The sequence below is a fragment of the Homarus americanus genome, unplaced genomic scaffold (genome assembly GCF_018991925.1).
Source record: "Homarus americanus isolate GMGI-L3 unplaced genomic scaffold, GMGI_Hamer_2.0 scaffold54679, whole genome shotgun sequence".
In the NCBI taxonomy this organism is placed as follows: Eukaryota; Metazoa; Arthropoda; class Malacostraca; order Decapoda; family Nephropidae; genus Homarus; species Homarus americanus.
The window spans coordinates 1724243-1736303 of record NW_024722701.1 but is presented as its reverse complement, the minus strand read 5'-3'; the positions used below and the strand labels follow the sequence as shown (position 1 = coordinate 1736303).

The following is a 12061-nucleotide window of genomic DNA, read 5'->3' as shown; positions in this document are numbered from 1 at the left end:
GAAGGACACGGGAGGATAAAGTGGTTTCCTTTTTTCACCATTTTCTTATCTATTCCCCACCTATTTTTAATGCTTTTTGAGAAAACATTGTGTCACGTATGAATCCAAGACTACGGAGCATGTATTGATGATGTATTGACGGGGGTAATGGGTGTAAAGTATTGTCAAGATGTACCAGTATTTTTTACCTTGACTTTGCTAAGGCATTCGGCAGTGTATCTTATGTTTGGCCGATAATTAAATTTAATACGGATATGGCGAAATAATCTATAATAAATTGGCGACTGTTTTATGACCAACAATTCTTGGTAATCATATAGTACATAGTATGTATATTATGTGTACCGATTACATCCCACTTGGACGAGTGTCTGTTTTATGCTACTTAACTTAACCTAACCTGGAAGTCCTGCATTATACCACATGCCCAATTCCCACTCAATTATTGTAAGTTGGCAAGAGGAAGGTAATCTAGTCATAAAACTCATTTCATATTTTCCTGATGGTAACCAGGACTCCATGCCATCGAGTCACCATGGATAATCAATACACCCGTGGAAAATGGCGGCAATGAAAGCAGTGATGACAATGAAGTCATAAACTTTTGATTTGCCTTATGGTGAACACCTGACACAATTCAACATCATGCTATCTGACTGTACTGCCATATGCTACTGCAAGTTAGATATTGAAGGAACTAATTTAGTGACTCAATTGCTCTCACAGATGTCAATAAGAATCAAATGTACCATGTTAAATAATAATCCCAAGATCTTTCTCACAACCAAACAAGGCAGGACCCATGAGTGATTATTAAAACAGTATTGTATTTCTTTGAGTATACAGGATTTATGATTCAACTGAAGCTCCTGTGGCATAAACACTACATATGTAATACTGTAAATACATATGGAAATCAAAAACAATATTTCTCTTGATTTGACACTGAAAAAATGTGATCAACAATACTGCTTCAGTTATACTACAATGTGAAGAGTAAATCAGTCCCTCACAAAAGTGGTACAGTATTTCAGTGTGTTCAGCCATCTACACCAAGTTCTTATAGTCTTTATTTACACTATGTAAAGAGAAAATAGGTTAATAATAAATAACAAAATAATAATGGTTTATTTCTTCACTAAAACAGTACTTCCTTATAATTAATATGTAATTTGATTGTACTTGTAAAACTAAACAATACTATTATGAGTAATACAGTACAGTAATAGAAAAATATATTGCATGTTCTGCTTATGTTTTGCTAAGGCACATTATAATTATTAACATCCAGTAATTGTAAATTTTACTTTAAAGACCAAATAAACAATTCTCACATCATTACCAGTCCATCTGTCACTGTCTGCCTATGAAACACACATACTTCACATGCCAAATGAACAGCATTCATAAAAACAAAATTTTATTTTTCTGGAAAAATGACCTCGCATGGTTATGTATACTGTATAGAACTGAACTCAAAGATAAATTATATATGTTTAATCATTGTGGTAGAAAAACTTTATTTCCTATATGTCATTTCCATGCAAGGCACATATTGCAGAGAAGGTAAAAACTGATAAATATGACACATAATCCTGAAGGATTAGATCAGTGATATTTCAGTTTCTTCTCACTGTTTCTTAAGCATGAGTGAGAGATGGATACTCGTCGGTCATGAGGGCAAATGTACGGCAGTTTGGGCAGTTAGACTGTCGTTTCAGCCAATCTTTGATGCACTTTTCATGGAACACGTGTTGACACTGGAGTGGTACAGTAGGACTAGCATTGAGAGCTTCCAAACATATGGAACATGACTCCTCAACTTTCACACCATCTTCAGTAACAGGTCCCTGCCAATCAGGCCCAGAGGCATTTTTTCCTGAACCTTGGGTGAGTCCTGCCCACGGAGCCACTGTAGCCTGACCAGAACCAGGGCGGCGAGAGCGTAGCTGATTCCTCACGCGTTCCACAATTGCTTCCGTGGTGATGCCAGACAGGCTGTTATTATTCTGGATGCGGACCTCACGGAGAGCAGAACATATATCGGGTCTGTAAAGAAGGTATAGAATAAAGTAGTCACTCATCACTGGATAATGTAATTGATATCTTTATGGAGACTGCCTCCTTTGCTAAGTGTTAATATACAGTAAATTGAAAAGACTTTTCTCGGTTTTATCTTTTTAGTAAATCTTAGAGTTTAGGTTTGGTCGTAATGACACATTTTCATTCACAAACAATCACAAAATACACAACCAAACCCAGAACAGTACAGTATTCAAATTGCCTTAGTGCATCTGTTATACCTGAGTTTTAGCTCAAGTAATTTGGTCTAGTATGTTGTATAATGTACAATTCTAGATCTTCAGGTGCTGACTGAGTTGACAAGTTGAATGATGATGCAAAAGTGCACCTCACTACTTGGCCAGGCTGTATACCTCTAGGTTTACCCACCTATTGGAAGCTGTGATTATGTTTTTTCTTTAAGGAACAAGGAATGATTGTTTGAGTTGTGGAAATGTAGTGCAGGATAATTCTTTACCAGTGTGGTGAGTATCCTCCACCCAGTTAAAAAAAACTCAACTGAGAGATATGAAGGAAAATTATAGGTAGTAAGTAGTAGACAGCTACTAAACAGGGAGGTACTACCGCCTGGGAAGATATTGGAAGCATAATGTGTCTAATGGTAGACCCTGCTGCTATATGGCATCACAAAAATTGTGACCAAGTCCCAGGTTGCTGATCTGACTTTCTGCCTCATTTAGACACAATTGCAGGGTCTCAATTGTTTCTCTTATTTCGACAACACACATACATAATGTATATAGTTTCTCATTCTTGATTTCTTTTTTCGTTTTTGTATTTATTTATGGTTTTTATTATTATTATTTTCAGTACAGTATTTTGTTATTAGTTTTATGAATTATTATAATAATAATAATAATAATAATAATAATAATAATAATAATAGTTATTATGATAATTATAATATTCCCCCACCCCCAGGCGCTGATGTGGGTCAGTGACCTGTGCCTTGGTGGGGCTAATCCCTGTAAAAAAACAAAAAACAAAAAACAAAAGGTGTTTAAAAGTAAAAATAAAGCATAATTATATATCTAAACAAACCACTTGATTTATAACTCAAATTTGGATACATTAAGGCTGCTTTAACATTAAAAAATGCAACATAAAAAGGCCCCTTTTTACTGGAATAATGTTAATACTGGATAAAACTTTATTTCAACTTACGATGAAAAGTCCTTCCCAACCCGTTGTTTGCACACCTCGATAAGTTTCTTGTAAGATGTTGTGCTTGCAACACAATCTTCTTTGGCTGCTGTAGTTTGCTTTCCCCTGTGACAATAAAACTTTTAGAAAACTCTTAAAGTTAAGAATTATTGGAAAAATAGAGAATTGATCCTGAAATACCTTCTGGCGTCATCCTTCACCAAACACTTCTTGTACCTACTAGGGTCCTTGAGCCTTTTGTCTAGGCCCCCAGTGTCTGCCAGGAATGATGTGCTAATTACTATCTAAGGAATCACACTTGCTTCTCTTGTCTGCATAACTAGCCTTATATGAGGGTAATGTATGGCAGTTAGTTGTCTGTTCCCCTGGATAGTGGAGAGATGGCTGGAAGTCTGCTTAGAGCTGCTGTCTGACCAATCAGAGACCCCCCAAGCCACAGGTTTGGCTCTACCCTTTGTAAATCTACAGTTCACATACTTACACATATCAGTTCAGAAGATGAAAGGATTTCAAGCGATAATGATAATAATAATAAAAAAACTAAATAATAAAAAAATCCTTAAAGCCTTCTCAGAGGGTGGAGCCAGCACTATAACATGGAAGTTCATTGATTGGTCAAAATAGGGCTGTGAGCACACATCCAGCCTTCTCTATCCAATCTCATCCACAAGAGGAAGGTGGAAGAAAGGCTGATCTATTGGATAACAGTAAATCTTGGTTGACATATGGGGCCCAAACAATGGGCTCAGTTATTTCTAGTAAATCTTCTTACATTACAACAACTGCCTGAAGGTCCATTAAGACAGACTAATGCATTACAACCAATCCTTTAGAATTTAGAATGAAGAGTCTGGAGTCTTTTCTCAACACTGATATTACTAAAGTGAATTACATATTTTAGATTCACACAATTGACAAAGGACCCAACCTGGTCATTTTAATGCAATCAAACTGAAACATCTACTATGCATTTAAATAAGCATCTCTTAAGTAATCCTGAATGAGAGGATGTTTATTCTGTTCCCTTAAGGTTATATTTATTGTTCCATTTTGTGTTGGATTTATCAGACATTTAACCATAAGTTACTGGAAATTCAATAACTGTTCAAACAAAACTTACAACTTGGAGTTTGAAGCCTGTCTGGGCTGAGGACGGACTAACTTCGGAGGCAGGGTGCCAATAGCTCCAACAGAGCTTGTGCTGGTCAGATTCTATTATATTGTAAAGAGAAGAAAAATTATAAATATCTTCCTCCACCCTCGGAAATGCGCACACACACACAGTCATGCCTCATTTTATGGCCGAGGAAGGATGGAGACATGATCATCAATCCCATTATTTGAGGGAAACTCCTGATGAACCCCTCCCCTGGTCCAAACCTTCTCAATTCCAGTTAATAAATCACAATAACCTTGAATGTCACTTTTCATTGCACTTACTAAGCAGAGGATCTAAGGAGTGAGTAGGTCTATGACATACAAGCCTTACTACTCATTAAACACAAATGACCAAACTCAGTCGATTCCTTGTGGTTGGTAGATAGTCTTAAAACTTGACCTGTGACCAAATCCAACAGTGGAGGACAGATGGAAAAGTTTTCTACCACAAACTGCTAAGAGTTGCACACTGAAAAGTTGCTTATAAACTTAAAGAAGATTATCTTGATAGGTACTGTACTTAAAGATCCCACCAGTTCTCTTCTTTATTTTGAATATATTAATATTTACAAGAAGGAAAATGAAGATATTTCTTCCCTCACATCATTAAGAATAAATCTGAGAAGTCTTATATGCCATTCAAGAACATCATCTGTTGTTCATACTGTAATAGCCCTCATCATCAAGTACTGTAATAGCCCTCATCATCAAGTACTGTAATAGCCCTCATCATCAAGTACTGTAATAGCCTTCATCATCAAGTACTGTGATAGCCCTCATCATCAAGTACTGTAATAGCCCTCATCATCAAGTACTGTGATAGCCCTCATCATCAAGTACTGTGATAGCCCTCATCATCAAGTACTGTAATAGCCCTCATCATCAAGTACTGTAATAGCCTTCATCATCAAGTACTGTGATAGCCCTCATCATCAAGTACTGTAATAGCCCTCATCATCAAGTACTGTAATAGCCTTCATCATCAAGTACTGTGATAGCCCTCATCATCAAGTACTGTGATAGCCCTCATCATCAAGTACTGTAATAGCCTTCATCATCAAGTACTGTGATAGCCCTCATCATCAAGTACTGTAATAGCCTTCATCATCAAGTACTGTAATAGCCTTCATCATCAAGTACTGTAATAGCCCTCATCATCAAGTACTGTAATAGCCCTCATCATCAAGTACTGTGATAGCCCTCATCATCAAGTACTGTGATAGCCCTAATCATCAAGTACTACATAAAGTTTACTCTATTACTAACTTAAAATACTGACACAGACCAAGTTGTATGCCATTACACAACTTTACACAGCTTGATGACAGACCCAAGGACTTTTATTTTGCTGTAAATGTGATATTTGACTAAAGTTTAGCTTAAGAACATAAGAATAAAGGAAACTGCAGTAAGTTTACTGGCCCATACTAGGCAGCCCTGTTTTAAACATAACCCCTATCACTCACATATCTGTCCAACCTATATTTGAAGCTTCCCAGCGAGTTTGACTTAATGGTTTTGGTAATTTGTTCCACTCATCCACAATTCCACTTTCAAACCTAAAAATAAATTTATCTAGTTCAAAACCATTGGTTCATTGCTGTGTTTACTCCAGGTTTGATAGTCTAAGTAACTCGGTTAAAATCCCTCCTTCCATGTAAACACGTGTATCACATTGCCTCTCAAGAGTACCGGTATGCACAGTTTTACAGAAATCTTTAGGATAAAATTAAGGTTTTTGTTTTTGTCGTAAATTTCACAATTGACCAAAGTTTAGCTTTCTCATTTTCTAATTAAACTAAAAAAGCATGGCTATAACAGGTCAAAACATAAACCGTACACATTCACTTAAATAAAACGATATGAAACACAATCTCAACTCACCTGGAATTTAGGTTTGGTTACAGTCTGTGTGCTAGGTTGGTGTAGTGTTGGTGTGGGCAGTGTGTTAGCAGTTGACATGCTGGCCTCAGCATTGGCATTTAAGGAGATGTCACTTAGTCCATAAGCAGAGGAACTACTGCCTACTCCTGGATCAGCTATGGCACCAGTCACATTTCCAACTGCTAGGCTTGTTGGTTTGCTTGGTTTTTTACTTTCCTTTGCTTGTACATTGAGTGCATGATTACCAACTATTATTGGCTGGAAAAAAGTAGTAAATTATCTACCAAACTTCAATTAATTTATTAAAATGTATATGATCAAAGTTTAATTTTATCACAATTATCCAAATAACAGTGCATGCAATAGCAATAGTATGCATGTTATTTCATCATAATACGGAGTGATTTCCTCTCATCCCATTACTAAACTTTTAAACTCGTGTATTTATTAAATTTTGAAAACAGAAAAAATTACCGTGACATTTTCAGCCTTGCCTAACTTACTTTGTTAGGTCAACAGCATTATGAAATGTGACAAATCCATTTTCAGGTAAATTTTGCCATCTGGGTTATGGCCTTAATAAACACAGGTATGCACACACACAAACTGTACCATGCATATACTGTAGTCAGTAATTTGATGGTTAAGCGTTATATAAAACATTTATCTCAAAACAACATGAACTATGCAAACACAAATACTAAATACAGGTAAACTACCAAAGGGTGATCAAGGCAGTGTTCCATCCTAAGATCCAGGTAATTTTGTAATTAAGAGTAAGAAAAATAAAATCTGATCTGAAGCCTTTTACAGTAGCTACACTGAAACTAGCTTGTTGATAATTATCAACAAGCTAAGGTTATACTAATGTATTATTGGCTGGAACCTTCTCAACCAATCAAAAGTCAAGAAAGGACAAAACTACTGGATTGTGCTCATATGCTAATTAGTTCTGAGGTAACATGTGATGAGTTTCCACATCAAACTTGAAGTCAACATAGCAAGCAAATCTGAAGGTAGTATTTTAGATGCAAGCACACACTAACACATGCATGAAATGGCACTTTCTATATTGTCCCTCTTCTGATTTAGGACATGTGACCTTAGAGAAATATCTTGATCTTTGAGGTTGTTTCCTGTAGGAACTATTATTTCTCAAACATGGAAGACTTATCTTGAAATCTTTTTTCTGTGGCCAAGACTCTTTTTTTTCTAAGGTACTCTTGTGTTTTTTGGCTGGGCCCCAAGTATCTGCTAAAGTTCATATGTTAAGTACTATCTACCTGATCACTTTTCCTTCCCCTGTAGAGTCAGCCTTAACTGAGGGATCATGTGTGGTAGTTCCTCTCCCCTGTGGGAGGTATGAGGGAAGGTATCAAGTCTGCTTTGAGCAAGTGTCTTAACCAATTAGTGGCAACCTTACCATGGCGTTGGCTCCACCCTCTTTGAATCCAAATTCACGCATGGTAAATTTATCAGCTCCTGAATACTAGACATAAACCCCAAGGGAGGATGCAAGGTGTCCAAGCTCCTAGTTATTAAATCACCCAAAATAAGGAACTTCAGAGTCAGTCCCCACTCCCACCTTAATGACTTACACCAGGTAAATCAAGTAATCCAAAGCCAGTTAAAACTGAGGGAGGAGGTGCTACCAGATCCCCAAAACTGGAAAGACAACCCACCCAGCAAGAACTGATCCTGGCAACTAATTGGTTAAAACATTTTTTTGTGAACAGATCCATCCAAGAAATCAAATCTTCCAAATCAGCTTCTGCAGTCAATTGCTGATGTGTGTCTAGAGAAGAAATTATCTCTGACAACGTCCCTGAACATGAATCGTAAACCACCTGTGTCAGGAAAGAATGAAGAACAAAATGCACTTATCAACACTCAGCGAGTATCTCAAACAAACTAGAGAAACAAAGTACAGTATATAATCCTATAAAAACAACAATTGGAGGTTTTGTGATGATTCTCAAAGCAAATCCAAAGCAAGGAAGAATTCTGACCAGGAATTAAGCTGAAATTAATTTAAATATACACCAGAACACATGCCAATAAGCACCAATCAGATCAATGATCACAGTCCATACTCCAGCTCCGAGGGTCATCCTCACTCGCTGAATGATATTAAATTGAAATGAAAATAATTTATAAATAGATTCATCCAGCTAATATCAAGGGTGGCTATAACCATCAGCTTCCACTGACATTTTGAAAAGTCTAGAATAAAAGTTCCAAAATTGTGAAGCTTGAATAACCCACTGATGTAATGTTACAAATACCAGTACAGTACAAAGTCCCAAATAACTGTTGCTTCTTCTTGATTTGGAATCCTATGGTGAGGTAGAGTTCAATCTTCTTAAAATTCTTCTCACCAACCATGAAGCCCAAGGTTACTGCATAATATTTGGGAATAAGAAAGTCTACCCCCAACCAGGAGTGACATACTGTTCTTCCATTTCCTCTATGTGGTTGGGTGTCAATCTGTTGCAAACAAATGGATTAGAAAGGAGAATTCCAATCTTATTTTCCACTGAGAAGCCATTACTTATACTAACACCTGTCATAACTTACAACTGCCTGAGACCACAAAACCAAAATACAACAATAGTGACCAAGATTACCTGCAATAAAGAGCTCTTCAGAAATATACAACAAAAATACTGAAAATCATACCACCATAACAACAAGCTCAATATATGCGTATAATAATGTATGTGTGCTGTATCAGATGGTTACTTTATGATAAAACTACTTGGATACTAATGGGCTACACCTATGTCCCCTAACAAAAAACTGATCTGGAACTAGATTAATAATACTGTATGACCGTGAGGGGATAACGCAGATTTAGTGGAAACATGAAGGTTTTCGAGTTCAGTCCTACTAAACATTTGCTCACTAACTAACACAGTGTAACCTGTGCAAGCTGAAAAGACACTCTGGAACATTAAAGAATGATTCAATAATTAATCAAACCTAAGCATTTTAATTCCTTATGGAAACAGAAAGTGTAAATCTAGCATGCAAGTCTGTCCTACCCTCATTTGCTATTAAGAGTGTATAAGAAGGCTTTGTCTGATACAATCCCCTGACTGGTGAGACATTGGTTCAAACAAGATTTCCATACCTTTCTCTCTATCCCCTGTGGAGGGTGATGAAGCTACTGCTTTACAAATTTCAATTGAGGATGGCTCTACAATGGGGAAGGAGGAGTGATCCGTTAAGACAGAAGAACCATGGCAGACAACTCAAGGGCCCCCAAGTAAAACTTCCTGTATTACAAGAGTTGTCTGGCAGAGGGAGTTAAGCCAGGAATAAAGAATTAATCTTGAAACCCCATTTTATACTCTGAGGGAGGATCACACAATCCAGCCACAGTCAACAAACCCAAAGTCATTTTCCCCAGTACTGTACTCATGACATATATCACTGAAGGTAATCTCTAGAAATCAATAAAAAAAATAGTACATCTTTCCCAATACAACCCTGGTTCTTAAATAAGGGGACCAAGCTACTCTGTGCAGCCAGCAAGTCTACAGGTCAAAACTCCTCACCCAAGGGTCATCACTTGTGCCTGGAATCTACAAATCAAATAAATATGAGCATCATACACTGTAGCCCTTCACCTTTATACAGAGTACTTGAAGGATAATCATCTGTATGAAGGTATCCAGAAGAGAGAAAGCTTTAGGCCTTTACTGTCAACCATAACAAAGAAGCTCTTGGTCTTGCATCAGTTTGTTTATGTCAGCTATGAAATCATTCAGGAAGAAATCTTCACATTACAGGCACACTTCTACTATGACCTGGTAAAAGCCAAGTGTTCTTCCAAATTTAGACACTTACACAGAGTGAGTACTGGGCTTATACAGTACCTAGAAGACATAGTGAGTTGGGTAAGAGGCCAACACAACTGTGCACTGAGACCATTATGTACAGTACATAGATCAGCTGAAGTTTTATAAGATATTTGTATACCAAGTGAGAGGTTCTGGTCTTAAACAACTAAATGGAATAATTTAGCGCCTGAGATGTGAGCTATTTTGGATCATCCTTATTTAGCAATTATCCACATTTAGCATAAATAAGTACATATACATTTATGTAGAACAAAATGCAATGAAAAACCTGAAAATGTATAACAAATAACAATAATGTCAGTACCTTGGCATCTCCTTCATTGTATTCCCACGTAGGTTGTCCCATGAGCAACTGGTGAGTGTCTGGCCACTTTGTGTTATTTGGAGTTTCTGAAAGAAAACTTCAATATAATTACCACAAGAATAAAGTGAAACTCTTCCATAACTGGGCGATGAGAGTGGGTGAACAATTGAAGGTCCAAGTTAAATTACGCACTACCCACCTCATCTTAATTAAGGTGTTTGTTACCTGTCCCATCCCAGTCACCAACAGAACATCAAAAGTGTGATATTCACTTATAATAAATACAGTACTATACAGAGTACAGTACAGCATATCAAATACAGTCGCTGCAAATCAAATTTCAGTCACACTTTTCCCCATTCAGTTGGGATTATAGCAGTACACCATCTATCCTGTTCAGGTGGGAATAAGTTGATTAAATATACTTACCAGGAGTAGTGGATGGTTGACTAACACTTGTTTTTGGTATGGCTCCACTATTGAAAGCAGCAGCAGTGGCACCATTATGCATAAACATAGGATTGTCCAGACCAGGGGGAGGGTACATGAGTGACATCCCTGTTGGTGGTGGTGGGTCTACACAAGGGGGAGGTTGCAGTGGTGTATGAGGAGAGGAGCTGACATGCCTTGCCGGAATTTGGCTGTTCTCCGGAATGTTAACAGGTGGGGCGGGCTTGACTATATTCTTCTGTAAAATAATGTCATAATCTATTAATCCACTTAAAAAACCTTTCCCATCCATGGCTGAAAGAGGTAATCAATACAAAATAAACTTTAACCGTTTATAAGATGGATGTCAATAGCTGATGGGATATTAAAGAGTCTCCCTTGTTCCCAGTTATATCATGATACAAGCTTAGAGAAGACAAGACAGATGTGTGGATGTTTTGTACAATAATATAGTATCAATTGCTCATAAATTACTCAGCATGAAACACACAGATAAATGTCACTGTTCCTTGGTTACCCGTCCACATGAATTTGTCAATGAACTCGAGTACATTTTTGTATATATTCCTATAAATAAATACCAGAGAGAACAAATAATAATGCAGTGATATGTTTCATTTTTTCTGGTGTAATCTTTAAGACATGGCATAACAAACTCAAGTCATTTATCACTTTACTATTTATTTATAGATCTTAGTAATTCCTTTTTCTTACTCCTCTTTCCTTCGATTCTTATCACTTTAACCTCTAATTCTTACTCTTTCTGTTTGGATAGAGAATGTGGTGGAGGAGAAGGTATAAGTAAGTGTACTGAGTGGTAAACTAGGAGTGCAGGTTCTTTAAAGTGTAATTGTCATTCTTAGAACATGTTATGTAAATTGAGAAGCTGTTTAAGAGTATTTGTCAGTTGATCCCTTGTGTCTGTGTTAGGCAGTGATGAGAAACAACACAACTATCACATATTTCCCTAAGTGTCCAAATTATTGCATGCTATCCTTATTCCAGTAGTTATTATTGTCTTCCCTCTCTTGGTCTTGGTGTGGGGGCAACCTGACTGCAACAGGCCTACACTACCCTTCCTCCTTCACCTACATACAGTCCTCCCCTCTTCCACCTCACTCTCTATATTATACAAAAAAAACAGTATGAGTTA

At 37.1% G+C, this 12061-nt stretch overlaps 1 protein-coding gene across 1 annotated transcript in view; it reads right to left on the bottom strand.

Annotated features, from left to right (window-relative positions):
- Positions 1-1114: 1114 nt before the first annotated feature.
- The window catches only part of LOC121863051, a 46117-nt gene continuing 35170 nt past the window's right edge, over positions 1115-12061 (bottom strand). Inside the window, exons 35-40 of the mRNA XM_042361521.1 lie at positions 10888-11146; positions 10459-10544; positions 6289-6546; positions 4367-4458; positions 3247-3351; positions 1115-2049 (exon numbers count right to left, since the gene is read on the bottom strand). Of these exons, the coding sequence (XP_042217455.1) occupies positions 1641-2049; positions 3247-3351; positions 4367-4458; positions 6289-6546; positions 10459-10544; positions 10888-11146 (1209 nt within the window). The 3' untranslated portion in view covers positions 1115-1640. The remainder of the gene's footprint in view (positions 2050-3246; positions 3352-4366; positions 4459-6288; positions 6547-10458; positions 10545-10887; positions 11147-12061) is intronic.